This window comes from Cyprinus carpio, chromosome B21, assembly GCF_018340385.1.
Source record: "Cyprinus carpio isolate SPL01 chromosome B21, ASM1834038v1, whole genome shotgun sequence".
NCBI classification, from domain to species: domain Eukaryota; kingdom Metazoa; phylum Chordata; class Actinopteri; order Cypriniformes; family Cyprinidae; genus Cyprinus; species Cyprinus carpio.
Window position 1 is genome coordinate 7,001,760 of NC_056617.1, and position 15,205 is coordinate 7,016,964.

The window sequence follows — 15,205 nt, forward strand, 5'->3', positions numbered from 1 at the left end:
TTTAACAACTATGTAACAGTATGCCAAAAACATTTAGAAAATATGAATATATTAATTAATTTTAAATATTTATTTAAAATAATATTTATATAAAAGATTTTTGTTTATTTAATATTTATATATAATGATATAAAAAGCCCTATCGTCTTGATGGTGTGTTTTGTATGGCAAGCTCTACACATTTCCTTTAGAAATATAAAAATCTTGTGTGAGTTGATCTTTCAGGAGAGTGGACTGTAAGTGTCTAAGTAGTAGTAGGAGATGAATTATGCAGTCAGAATGATAAAACTCCACAACCTCCGCAAGAGTCGTCAAAACAATACACTTATCAAACCACGTCCTTCTTTCAAATTACTTCCACCTTTTTAAATTAACCTGTGCAGACTTGGGCCATTTTTTTTTTTAATTGTGTATCTTATTAAAATTTTCAGGGCTGGTTTGATAGACCCGAAGTGAGAAATGTCAGTCCTCCTGATCTCATGGCCTGTGCTTCTGCTCAGCTTACTATTGATTTGGCAGAAAATTGACATGCAGTTTTGTCGGTGTTTGCCGTTTTAGGATTTTTATATTACTGTTTGGGCAACAAATTTGTTTGGGCTCTCAGGCGTGACAGACATTTTTAATGAGAACAGTAAAATAACTGGAGTCTGGAAACTGATAAACTGTCTTTTGTTTGGAATTATTGAAGTAGAACCTGATTCTTTCTCTGTCTTTCACCCGCTCTCTGTATTTTACTCTTCCTCGCTCTCATTGATGCGAGTAGGAGTTTTTTATGCTCATGTTTGCAAAATGACTTAACCTGTAGAGATTCTAGTATATTCTTTATACTTTTATATGATTTCCAAAAAAGTATTGTATATATATATATATATATATATATATATATATATATATATATATATATATATATATATATATTCATTCATTCATTTTAAAAATAATAATATTAATTTATTATTTTTATACTTTTTCTTTTTAATAATTCAGGAATTCACTATTATTTTATTTCTCTCTTCAGTAATCTGGTTACTCAAATACTGCCATCGTTCCGCTCACCTCTGCTTTTCTATTTCAGGCATCTTGAACTCTGTTCCCAACCCCTACTGATCCGTTGAGTGAACAGATAGCGTTTGGGATTAGCAAACCTCCTCTTAAGTGATATTAATGTCTCATGGTCATTCACCAGTGGACCTTGTGAAAAGCAATGAAAGCGTTTGGGTAAATATGACTGCCAAACACATTAGCATTCGCTCCGGCAATTTCCTCCTACCAACGCCCTAACATCCCCCTCCCCCGCCCAAACTACACCTACCCCTTCCCTTGTTATAGATTGTGACCGGCGGTAAGAAATGCATTATTCATATCGGCAATGTCGTCCGTTGATGGATGGCTGTTTGAGAGGCCTGTCCGTTAAATAAATCAACAAATAAAAATGCTAATTCTCACATTTCAAGAGGGAGCCTTGCCAAAGTCCCACCCCATCAACCATCCACCCTCAATGTAAGCTCTTCTTCTCTTTCCCTCTGATGCAAACGTGCAAAAGAATTGTCGTATGGTAATCGATTGTCATTTGCTAAAATGACAAAATGAGATTCCCAGATTGGACATTACTATCATTGTTATAGGATTGGATGTAAATGAAACCTAGATTCAGGTTTCAGGCATAAAAGCAAAAGAACATTATGCAGCTTGATCTATTATGATGTCATGAAATATTTGTAACAGTTTTTTATCGCGAGTGAATATGTGAAGTTGCATACTGACATTCAGCAAGCAAGTCTCTTTCTCAAACGGTCTTGTAACTGGCTCTGTAATCGCTAGCAAATAAAACATACCTGACAGATAAAAAGCAATTGTTGTTTGTGTCTGTTAGTTAAGAACATAATTCTTGTAACATAATATTTATTGCAAAGTAATTTCATTAGGAAAACTCCATTTATTCAAAAATAACAGCAACATCAAAAGCAAGTACTAAGAAACATTCAGTGTAAAATTGCAGGAGTGAAATGAGACGTTCCTGATTATGTATGTATTACTGGAATATGGGTTGACAAGTTAACGGTGCAAAAACAACATAAGAGTGGAAGTCTGCATTAACTGTTTTATGCAGTTGGGTTCACGAATTGGAAAGGTGCAGTGTAGTTACTTCTCACTAGGGCTGCATCATGAAATATCATGATGAAGTGAAGAACAATTAGAAGTGCTTCCTTGGCAACTAACTGAAATAAGCTGAAGTACTAAATTTCTTGATATTTCTCGAAATTGCACTTGATATGGAGTTGCTGCCTATGTAGGTTGTTCCAGATCTGTCCCTTGTGAAGAACCTTTCATATAGGCAGTAGACAGCACGGCAGCTCTCTAGGGTTTGGACCAGACCTCTTGTGTTTGTTTGATGGCAGTGTGCAGAAAAGCCAGTAAAGTACAGCATATGTAGGTTTGTTAATGGTGAATGGTTGCTGCCTCCAGAGTTCAGGGTCAGAACCGTAACAGAGGTTAACAAACAGTCCTGGGTCCAGGTGGTCTGTCTGAGGACCAGCTTCTCGGAGGTCCTCGCAATGTGTGAAGTGAGATCAACTGGTCTGTAGTCATCAGGGAACCGGGGGTTTCCGATCTTTGGCAGCGGAACAATGCCGGATGTCTTCCATAGCTAGGGCACCTTCATCTGTCCCAGCGTGAGGGAGAACAGGTGCTTGGGAACCCCACCGCGCTGGCTGTGTGAACATGTGTTCAACACTCTGGGGATCAATCCGTCAGCCTCAAAACTCATCTTTACCTGTGCTGAGATTCTCCAGTTCGCTCAGTCCTCAGCTGGTCAACAGAAATAGACAGTTGAAGGATGGGTGGTGTAGGCATAATTTTAGATTTGAAGAGATAGTTCCACTAAAAGTGAAGAGCCTGTCATCATTTGTTTAAAATCTGTGGGAAGAATGTTTTGGCTGCATTATTTCTCGCAGTGAAAATTGTTTGGGTTGGCAAGCCTCAAAAATGACAAAATTTACCACATTTACTGTTGTTTGACAAATTTTTGTTGGCAAAATCCAGTAATTTCAATAATAATTTTGCGTGAGGGTGACGGTTTTCTCTACGCAGATTTCACAGTGGGTTCAGATTGGTTACGTGGATCTGCAGCGTTGATCAAACAAAAAAGCTTTTGGTATGTGACTTGTGTCTTTAGCGTTTCATCACTAATTTGAAAATAGACATTTTTTTTCAGGCAAAATTTCACAGAATAACTGCACCTTAAAAGTAGTCCATACATATTTGCTATATTCACTATATTCTTCTGTAGTCATATGATAACTTTTGTGAAAATTAAACTCAAATTTAAATATTTGAGAATTGTCCCTTTTCATTCACGTTGGTGTTGTTTTGAGTCTTAGTCCTAGTTTAAATGTCCTTTTTAGTTTTTTAGTCAACCTATCCTGATTTTTTTTTCAGTGAATTTCAGAGAATTTTTTTCTAGAATATTCATGCTGCATAATTCTTAAAGTGTTTATCCCAATTATTTTGCTCAAATGTTTAATCACAGTTACTGTTCATGATTATCGTCATGAGAAATTGTCAATTATTGGACTTTTATCTATAAGCACAAATGAAGAGAAAGTCTGCTCATACGATTTGTTTATTTTGCCTATTTCTAGTTTCAGCTCGTATTTTTTCATCAGCGGTACTGCTGATGTTGATATAGTCACAGTTAGTCAAAATCTAGTGTGCTGCCAATACCCAAACATAATTAATTATAATTATAATTAAAAAACATAAAAGCACCATAGAGACTCAACATAAACTTCTCAATATAAGCCAAAAAGGTAGGCAGCAATAATATCTTAATATTTCTTAACAAATTTCAAGATATTTTCTGGTTAAGGCAGTACCAAAAAGCATTGTGCCAAGCTTAGTGAAAAAAATAAATCCAAAATGGAGAAGATGAGATTTATATGCATAGATTTCATTTAATACTGACATATAAATAGGTCAATTCTATTAAATAACCATTTTATCCTTTACATTTAGATAAGCAACCTTTTTACTCTACTGGAATCAATTGTGAATCGAGTCTTACAGTACGTGAGGAGTTGTCTATATGAATTGTTCCAAATCAATCACTTTTGAGGTTCCATCTTAGAAAGGATGTTGTCCTATAAGGCAGAGCTTTAGAACAGAGCTAATGTGTTTCCTGTGATGGATGGAAGTTTGACGTTCTGACAACCTTTAATTTCTATTTACCTTTCTGTGGAAATATTTTCAGGTATAGCCAATGCTTTCATGATTTCAGACCCAAAAAGTGTCAGACACCAAAGAAATAGGAAATAGTGGATGGCATGTATCTCAGCGTCCTGGATAATCACCGCTATCATGGCTGTGAAGCAAATACTGCTTTCATATGTCAGAGGCACTCAGTGAATGACACCGTTTTCTGCCTCTTATAGGAGCTGAGATCCCTCAGACACACATCTGTATGAATACCCACTCATCCCCTCTGCTGCATGGATGCAATGCTGTTTAGAATGAGCAGTGAATTATGTTAGCAGCATCAGTGGAGCGTGCTTTAAGAATTCATGTTTTATATTTGAAATGTGCGCGTCTGTACTCAATGAATAATTTATTAAGCACCTCGACTGAGGGGTTGAATCTTTATTAGCTTAATCTTTGTTTATTTATTCTTTTATTTATTTATCTTCTCACTCGGCTCTCAGTTTTCCTTCCAAACTAGGAAAAAATAAGCTGATTTGTTCTTCATATGCAGCCTAAGGCCACATGTTTCAAAGCCTGTGAACTCTTGTCGTCTATTCAGATGCAACAATGTTGTTTTTTTGTAAGGGAATCTGAGTCTATACAGCATTCCGAGTGCTATGTAAATTTTCATGCTTTTATTTACATCACATTTTTCCACTTCCGTTTTAGTTTATAAAACAATTCTATGACATTTTCGCTAAGTGATGGTTTTTTTTTTTTCATTGTTAGGTTGGACGACTCTTTGATTGAGCTGTTGGACATTATCAGCCCCGTATCCAACCAAGAAAGGTACCGAATCAATCCCTCATCCCGGAGGAGTTTCGTCGCCCCACAGTCCTTTCAGAAGCCTCTTCTCTCTCCTTTTGGCCCCAGTCGGTCCTCTCTGCAAGACCTGGAGGAGAGTGAGATCTTAGAAGACATCTTTTTCATCTGTTGAAGGGTTATAATGGCCACTCAGATTGATTGTAGGAATAACTGAATTTGAATGATCATTAATTATTCATGTGCTCTTAATTCTGCCTTTTAAATCTCTTAAGTGTCTTGAAATAATTATGGTCTTAATTTTTCAACTTTTTTGTGTGCTATTGACGTATTCAAGGTTTATTTTTGCCTTAATAAAATGTTTATTAATAAATGGTGTTGTTTATTCAGTCACAGATGGTTGGGCAGCAGCACCATTAAAAGTCCACAGGCTTTCCAAGGAACTAACTTGGCGACATATATGTTTAAAGAGCTTCTGAAGAACAGTTGCTGTGATCTGTAACACGTAATCCCACTGTCATCTGATGAAATGAGAAATTCTCATAAAAGTGACTAGTCAGTAAGATTTATAGTCAGCACTGTTTTCCACAATATTCATGAGTCATTGAATTTTCTGCATATATTAACAAATATTTTTTTTCCACAGTGGGTGTAGCATGATTTTTAATGTGTCCCCTCACTTTCCTATTCCCCTGCTTTTCCAATATACACCGCATATATGCTTTGATACTTCAAACTTGATCTGGGAGCATCAGTATATGCAATGGGATTCAACCAAACATCGCTCCAGGGCTATTGGTCTAATTTGATCTGAAGTGTTGTAAAGAAAGTTTCAGAGAGGTACCCGTGTGTGTGTGTGCATGTAAACCCTCCACCTTTGAAGTGGTTTCGGAGTACATCAGTCATGCCACAAATCCATGAAAAGAGAGAAAGTGATAAAAACAACTCATAAAAAGGCTTGTATAGACATACAGCAGGAAATGGGACAAGCATAATGCTGCTTTATTCTACACTGTGCTTTATTACTGGGCTTAAGCGGAAACGCGTCATTCAGTAAAATTACAAAAGAGAGTCTAGGGACCAGAGAAACGTGGAGTTGAGAACAGGGCAGAAGCTGCGGCAGCACTCCGACTGCTAATACAGCTCAATCTCTTTGTCATAGGCTTGGCAAAAATCCACATATACACCCAGCACGCTCAACTGTGCTCAAAATGTCTGAATTTTTTTTTTTTTTTTTTTTGTATTTTTCTCTTTTTTTTCTTTTTTATTTTACGCAATTTTACTGCATTGTTTCTGCAAGTTATGACTTTTCTGATGAGTTGAAGACAGTTAGTGCTAATGAAGAATGGCTATAAAACCAGAGTTGCTGAGAGTCTGATGGATTAGTGCAGTTTTTTCTTTTTTTTCCCCCAGTGTGTTTGAAAAAGCAGTGAAGCAAATCGGAGTTCTGACATATGCATGGAATCGCAGAACAGAAGAAAACACCAGACAGTTCTAAGAGGTGCAGCAAAAACTTTTGACACCAGTCCTTCAAGAGTTCTACATTCTCCATAAAGGATTACCCTGATTCTGCCAGTTGCATTGTTCCATTGTGTCTCACAATACAAAAACATGTAAAAATATATTTTTAAAAAAGCATAATTTAAATGACAAAATGATATTTGGTGTGTGGTTACAAACGTAAACATTACAACCGCTGAAATGATAGAAGTACATATATTAGTATTTTAAAATGGAATAAAAATAATTTAACAAATGACATTTGAAAAAAAATGAACTAATGAACACATAAATAGGCAAATAAATAAGCATGTTGGCAGCAGTTCTGAAAGTGAATGTTCAGATCAAATCTAATTGGCTCTTCTTATGTTCCATAATTAAATACCTTACAACCATACTGCATCTCTAAGGACTAGAGTTTACCTGCTTTAATTCAGTGTTTCATTTTTTGTCTTTAAATTTTCTTAGTCAACCAGTAGGCCTACTCCTAGATAGAAGTAAAAGACTATAAAATATGCAAACCTATATACAGAGGAACAGAGCAAAAGAGAGAGAGAGAGAGAAAAAAAAACATTTACAGTATAGTCAGTAGTTCATGTATATACTTGTATATATTTATAATAAAATTTCTGTTCTGTCTTGTCGGTTTTGTCAACTCTACATTTCCAGATTGCTATGTAAACAGTTGCAGCTGAAACACGGAGGAAGATGATGAGCGCGAGAGACGACGTTGCAAAAGACCGAAAGGGAAAGAAAGACAGGTGACACTGAAATCCAACAGACGGAATGCATATCCTTGCAAAAGATCCTGGAATACCTGAATGATCATGTGTCGGAAAGATTTAGAAGGCAAAATACAACATTCTCGGAACCCTTCTGAAGACGCGTCGATTCAGAACTGAATTCCCCTTCGAAATGAGGTGAACTAACTACCGCTTTCCCCCCCACTGTACAGACGCTTTACTCCTCGGTAAAGACAATTAACCAGCTCTGGAGTTATCATATATTTACAATAGTGCCATCTTGTATAATAGGTCAGTTGCAAAGCATAATTAAAAATCGTTAAAGTCCTTAATTTGCGATAACAAGAAATTCAAAAACTCGCGTTCCATTCTCAACACCCGCGCGCGGGAAAACTCCCCTCGGGTCCGTCTGAATGCTGAAGCAGCACATGTAAACACGCAATGTGATGCGGATTTTGACGATACTTGTGCAAAACGTACATAATGCCCACTTCATTGTAACCGTAAGCAAAAGGTCGAGTGGGTGTAAATCGGTAAATGGCGGTGTCAAGCTGCACAGGTTTGTCATGTTTGTCAACAGATATTTGAAGGCTTTGCTGTTAGCTGTAGCTATAGTACAGTAGTCAAGATTTTGTAGTGGAGCAAAATCGTTCATCAAAGTTGTCCTAAAACGCGTTCTTGTCTTAGAACAACTTTGATGAACCTTTTTGATCCACCTCAAATGTTGACTACTGTAGGTGTCTTTGTGTTTCAGTATTTTTTTGTTATTATTTTGTAAAGAAGAAGAGTGTTTCTGTTGTTTTGACATCATAATAATAATGAATGGCTGCTAGCGGTGTCGTAGCACAGTGCTGCCAGGTGCACGGACGCACTGCTGACGATTCGACGGCGCATGCGCGAACAAGGCGCTCGAGGTTAGAAAAACCGCCAGGCGTTCCTTTTTAAAGCCAGCGCTCGGTTCGAATGAAAACGTCGTTTGTTTGCGAATGTTTGCAGAGGCGGGAGGCAGATATGTCCGCATTCTGTACTATTTCCTAATGATCCTGATTCGCTTTAAACTCTCTTACGAGAGGAGGCCTTTTTGCATTTGTAAGTAGCATATACACATATATACACAAACGTAATTCGTTTTCCTACCCTTGTGTGTGTGTTGGCGGATAAGGAACGTTAAATCGGATCGAGAGGAATGCCTGCAGATTGCAGCTGCCGATTTGAGATTCTTCCCAGTGTTAAAAGTCCAAAGCAGAGCAGTGGTTTCAAACTCCAGCTTAAATCTACAAAATAAAAAAAAAATTACAGCTCTACATATTGAATAGCCGGTTTCTATATATACACACATATAAAATATATGCATATAAATACATATATGGGTTTTGGGATTAATATCGTATGTATCCATATATATGCTGTACAGGTGCATAAATATGAATACATATTGCTTGAATGTCTGCTATACATATACATATTGTATGTACGGTATATATAAACAGGATTGTTTATCTCAAACCTCTTTAAGATGGTCTCTTAACTACAAGGTCAGGACATATTTAGAAAAGGTAAGGCTGCATTATGGAACAACCCTTCCCATGCACCCTTTCTCTCACCACAGAGAAAACTAGAAGAGAAATAAAAATAAATATTCTTCATTTTGAGCAGTAATTGTAAACTAGCGAAGTGAGCGGCCTCAGCGGGCCATTGGAAATAGTTCTGCCAGTATTCAAAAGCATATCAGCAATCTATATGTATGCATTTATGCATATAGTCATATATGGTCTTTTTATACATATACTGTATCATCTTCTTCTTTTTTTTTTAAATACAACTCTTAAACCGATTGGCACAGCAAGAGATGCAGTGGTCCAATTATGTTACAGGTACGAGTCTTTTTTTTTTCTTCTTTTTTTTTTCTGTTTCATTTGTGATAAAAAGGTTTGGTCATTTGGTCCCTACACAACTAAGGAATGACAGGTAAGTCTCCCAGCGGACGGAGGCTGCGGTTTGTGGCAGCCGTTGCCCCTGGAAACGGACAGGCACTCCATGAAAAAAGTTGGCCATCCCGATTCGAAGCAAGTTCTTGTCCTGAATTCTCATCCTTCCAAAAAGTTCTGTCTTTCAAGTTTTTCTTCTTTTTTTAATCCGTTTTGTTGGTTTCTAAAACAGTTCTTTAAAAAGTTTTCCCAAAGACATGTTCAATATTACATGATTCCCATCTAAAAGTCTATCTTAGTTTTAAAAAGTGTTTTTTCCATACTACTTATTCATAGATTCGGAGCCTTTCGAGGGCTTACATTGTTTTTCTTTTTCTTTTTTTAAATATATATATTTTTTGTGTTGGTCTTCAGTAGTGTGTCCTGTGGTCCTGTAAAATAAGGGCTCGGGGGTTCGGAGAAGGGAGTACGGTATGGTCCAGTAACACCGCGGCTCCCCTGAGTTAAACACTGAAGTCCAAAAAGGTCCATTGAGCCTGGTGGTGGGGGTGGTGGTATATCACGCGGCTACGTCCTCCTCATGTCCTGCTTCAGCTCTACTGTATCCCCAGCCCCGATGATCTTGATCTGTTGTTTTTTCAAATACATTTGGCATGTTATCAACATGTGTTCCAGCTCTACAAAACCTAGGAAGGAAACACAAAAAGAACAGAAGCATGTAAAGGTATGAAATGAAAATTCACCCCATCTACTCATGCATGTGTTTTAATTTATTCATTCATTTTTTTGACATTGTAATGTTTAATCACATTGTCATAACCTGATATTCTGGTGAAAACATTACAATAATTAATACATGCTTGTTAACTTAGTCCATCTGTTGCTGGTGTATTAAACATTTGACAAACATTTTACAATGTTTTCAGTTCTTGCAAATAAACTCTTCACATATATTTTAATAAAAATAAATCTTAAGTTTTACATTTAGACAATGTCTGAAGTTTTGATTCTTTATATTGTTATAATGATGTTTAGCTATTTTGCTGTGTGTCTGGAAAAGGGTTTAATGTATGAGGTCAGTGCTGAGATGTGCAGGAGCCGTACTGTGTGAGATGCCTCACTAGCTGTGTAAGTAGGTAATAACCTGGCCCAGTTAAAAGGCATCAGCAAGGTAAATTAATGACACAGCATTGATTTTCCATCTTCATTTAGATGAGGAGATGTGAGATGATATGAGATACATGGAAACGACTAATCTTTCTCCCTCCGTCACAGCCCTGCCCCAGACTAGAGAAGGAAGGAGTCCTATTTAATATATTCTGTCAACATGAAACCGCACAAGCCATTATACTTTTTTTTTTTAAAGATTGAAACTACATATTCAAAAAGTCTTATTTTTATAAAGTATTGTATTTGACTGAACCCCTTCGTTCACTATAGTACAGTATGTGTGTATCTTTGTGTCTTTTAGCTCCAAGGTGATTTGGCTAACCTATCGTTCCCTGTGCGCAGCGGCGGCCTTCGCCCCCAGGGTCAGGGGTGGCTGGGGGGAGGGACGGGGCTAATATGGGCGGTTGGCGTCCTTTGGCCTCTTCAGCTGCACTTTCAGTCTCTTCATGCCGATCTGAAAGCCGTTCATGGACTGGATGGCGGCCTGAGCACTGCCCGGGTTATCAAAGCTCACAAAGCCTGGAGAACGAAGGGAGAAAGATGGAGACAGAGAGAGGACGACAGGTTAGCACCAGATGGATGAGAAGGTAATGTGATGGACAGATGGACGTTGGATAGGATTGTGGAAAGGTGGAGTGAGAAATGAGGTCAGAAATGATTTTATGACAAAGAATGAGGTGTGCATGAAATGAAGGGAGGGAGGGTATCAAACAAGTTTACTTAAGTCATCGTGACACGTATTTACCACAAGTTTAACATCCAACATCTATGCACAAAGTCAATCAATACAGTACAACAGCATACATTTTATACACAATAATCAGAAGCACAGAGAACATGCACAACCTAATACACAATATCCAGTCCTATCCTCGCATTAGTGAGAGGCAGTTAGCCAGATCGCCTTTTTAATGACGTGCAGAGGACAGAAAATTGCAAATAATTAACCTGCTAATGTTCAGATAGTGTAATGTCTCATAATTTCTACTGTGCAAGCAACTGCACTGGGAAGTACAAATAGCGTCACTACTAATTTAAAGGGATAGTTTACCCAAAAATTAAAATTCTTTTAAACCTGTATGAGTTGCTTTCTTATGTTGAACATAACATACGATGACATGCACCAGTCACTTTGTGCAGCATTGGTTCATTCACCATGGAACTGACGTCATTCTACCACCTCATCAGTCAGTTTAAATAAAATAACTGCTCTTGAGCCCTTTTGTCACTTTAATCAGACTGAATAAGCTTTTTTTTATGCACTAAAAATCTTTTTATCTGCACTGTTTGTTCACTGGTTTGCACTCTATCTGCCATGTGCCTTGTACTGCTTTAATTCACTTTATTTTATTTTTTATTATGTCTTTTTTACATTCCCTTATTGTATAGTTATATCTTATATTTAATATTGATCTAGATTTTTAGGCTCTACTGTTTGTGTTATCTGTATGCACCGGGGGTCTGAGAGTAACGCAATTTCGATTCTCTGTATGTATGTACTGTACATGTGGAAGAATTGACAATAAAGCAGACTTGACTTGACTTGACTTGATAAAAGAAGATATTTTGAAGATTGCTGGTAATTAAACAGTTGGTGGTTGCCATTGACTTCCATAGTAAAAAAATTTTCCTACTATGGAAGCCAATGGCAACCAGCAACTGTTTGATTACCAGCAATCTTCAAAATATCTTCTTTTATGTTCAATATAAGAAAGCAACTCATACAGGTTTGGAACGACATGAGAGTGAGTAAATGATGACAGAATTTTAATTTTTGGGTGAACTATCCCTTTAATCCCTTTTTCGTTTTTTTGTTAACTATTATTTTTGTTTCTTAGAAAACTTTTTGTTGTGTTGTAGAGTTTTGTAATTTATTTTTTGATTTTATGGGGGTTTGTTTGTAATTTGTACTGTAGCTACTTCATTAAAAAAGGTAGCCTGAATTACTACAAAAATGCATTATTTATTATTGTTTACAATTTATATAGTTTTGTAGTTATTCTGGTAAACAAAATCTGTTCTTGAAGTCTTAGCAATGACAGCCAAATTCTGCCATTTAACACATGAACATTTCAACGCAAATTATTTGTTCTCATTTTCCCATCTATTTTCTCACTCTCTCTCGGCTGTTCTGTCTTGAGGTATTGTGATCATTTCAGCAGGCTCAGCATTTTAAATCATCACGTATGAGTCTCTGAAACACCTCCTGCTAACTGCGTTTATATTAAGTTGAAATCGAATAGCGTTGTGTTTGTTCATGCATGGGATGCCTCTGATAAGTCAAGGAGCCAGTGAAGCTGCAGATAGCGCTAATTAAAATATAGAGGTTCACATTAGTCATGAGCAGGACATGTGAACACGCTTCTGCGGTTTCCCCCTACAGCCTCATGCCCATAAAGATGCTACACTACATCCTCTTCTTTTTTATTTTAATTTTCCATTCATTCTTTTTTCCTGTCTCAAGCCAGGTGAACACTGTGTGGTTTTTTTCCCTGTCCTGTTGCTTCTCAGACTGGATGATGAAACAACATTTTAGGTGTAAAATATGCATATTATCTATGACTTTGACCAAGTCTCCAGGGTTTGTTCTGACTTTGGCATTTTCATACGAAACCGAAGTAATAACATAAATCCAAAATGTAAAACCCCAAAACTGCACAAATGGATTTGCCAGTCTGGTTACAATGATAATATATCATAAGATATTTAATTGGCACAAGCTCATATCCATGTTTTAGACGACCGTTATTGCGTCCGTTAAAATTTCAGACACTGGAAAACATAAGTTATGATTCATTGTAAAAGTTGCTTATTTATGTACATGTTATACTACGAGATCTAAAACTTAATTTAGCCTGACAAACGTTTCGTAGGAAAAACCACACAGTGTGCACCCGGCTTCAATCGAAAGCTTTGCTGTGGTAGAGAAATGAGGTAAAAATGTTAATAGTGTGAGTAGGAATGAGAATAATCTTCACAGGTGTCTTATCATTTTTACCCACCAAAGCATTTACTTTGGTTTGTCGCCCGATCCACAAACACTTTGGAGGAGATGACATTACCGAAAGGCAGGAACATCTGCATCAGCTCGCCGTCCCCAAACTCCTGAGGGAGGTGATAAATAAACAGGTACAGCCCTCTGGCCCTGGAGACAGAGAAAGAGAGAGAAAGAAAAGAAGGATTGTGGGATACAGAAGATTAGAGAGGCGGTTAGACGGGAGAGAAAGAGAGCAGATAGCAGAGAAAGAATAGGTGAAAATGAGCGGAATAAAGAGAGATGGAGGGCAAAACAAAGACACAAATGGCGAAATTAGATTTGGCTTGCCGAAGTAGAAACTTTATTGAGCAGTTTCCCTGGAATCTGAAAGTAGCAATTCTCTCCTTAAGCTGTATAGATGAATTAACCGTACAAATAAATACTCAGCGGTAACACTTCCAGGTTCTTCGGGCACTCCTGAAAAGAGTTGTTTTAGATTAGTGCTTGAGCAAAAAGTGCTGTATAGGCGAAACCTGTTTACCAAAGGTTATTGGAGATTGGGGATTCTTCACATTTCAATATGGAGAAAGGACAAACTTCTTGAAATTATTATAGCTCACGGATCATGGTTATTATGATCTCCTCTGCTGAATGACCTTGAGCTTTTTCATCAAATCACGGCACTTACTCCGATTGCAAAGACTTTTTTTTTTTATTTCTTGGGACATATATAAGGCTCATCATGCACCACAGACCACAATCCAATGTTAATGACTGCAGCATAGATGCTAGCAATGCTAATAAAATGTCATTGACATTGTATTTATTTTGTATGCTGTTTGTAGTATATTACATTTTTAATTTACTTTATATATGCATAATTTCTCAAGCTTTAGAAACCAACAGCTACAGTATCAATAAATGATATACTGAATAAATTTAAACTGGTTTTGTCCATTACTCAAAAACAACCTTTGTACATCAATTTTGTACTTTAACATTAAATGCATAACAGATCTTGAGAACCACAAAAGGAAAACTTTCTCTGTATCTGCATTCCTTAGTTAACAAATCATGCACATGGGGTGCTAATATTTGCATAGCAGTCGTCTTTCTTTTTGTAAAGCAAGAGTAAAGTAACTTTCATCCGGAACATCAAATCGTGACTGTATGATGGTTTGTTGGGGATCTTTCAGTATAGTTTATAATAGCAGCCACTGGAGGGAGACGAACCCACAATCTTGCGTTTAATGTTTTACAAAGTCAACCAAGAACATCAAATTTAACTTAAAGGATCATTCTAGGTTATTTCCTTAATGTCTGTTGATCTCTGACAGGCCGTCAATCTTGTGAGGGTTTGTTGAACTCTTCACTGCTTTCATTATAAGTCTATTTAGCATAAGATCCAAATTATTGTCTGCGGTAATCAATAGCTGTTGAAAAAAAATGTAATTACAATATCATTTAATATAACTACTTGGAATGTACACTTATGTCCAAAAGTTCAGGGTCTGTAAGATTTTTTAATGTTTTCTCTTGCTCACCAAGGCTGCATTTATTTAAATCAAAAATACTGTGAAAAATACTGAGTAAATCAGTAATATTGTGAAATATTATTAGAGTTATGGGTATAATAACGGCTGTCTATTTGAATAAATTAAAAAAATGTAATTAATTCCTGAGATGAAAAGCTGCATTTTCAGCAGCCATAACATAGCAGTTTTCAGTGTCAGTATCCTTCAGAAATCATTCTATGTCAATTTTCTGCTTAAGAAAAATGTATTATTCTTATCAATGTTGTTATTATTAATGAAGACAGTTGCACAATATATATATATATATATATATATATATATATATATATATATATATATATATATATATATATA

The 15,205-nt window shown here is 36.6% G+C and overlaps 2 protein-coding genes across 3 annotated transcripts in view; one reads left to right on the plus strand and one right to left on the minus strand.

The window, feature by feature from the left end:
• Positions 1 to 5,854, plus strand: part of kiaa1328 (KIAA1328 ortholog) — a 28,066-nt gene extending 22,212 nt beyond the window's left edge. For both annotated transcript variants that reach the window (XM_042748072.1, XM_042748073.1), the window contains exon 11: positions 4,966 to 5,854. In XM_042748072.1, the coding sequence (XP_042604006.1) occupies positions 4,966 to 5,173 (208 nt within the window). In that variant the 3' untranslated portion in view covers positions 5,174 to 5,854. The remainder of the gene's footprint in view (positions 1 to 4,965) is intronic.
• Positions 5,855 to 5,996: 142 nt separating this feature from the next.
• The window catches only part of celf4 (CUGBP, Elav-like family member 4), an 89,442-nt gene continuing 80,233 nt past the window's right edge, over positions 5,997 to 15,205 (minus strand). Inside the window, 4 exon segments of the mRNA XM_042748074.1 lie at positions 5,997 to 9,855; positions 10,662 to 10,858; positions 13,342 to 13,470; positions 13,473 to 13,484. Of these exon segments, the coding sequence (XP_042604008.1) occupies positions 10,731 to 10,858; positions 13,342 to 13,470; positions 13,473 to 13,484 (269 nt within the window). The 3' untranslated portion in view covers positions 5,997 to 9,855; positions 10,662 to 10,730.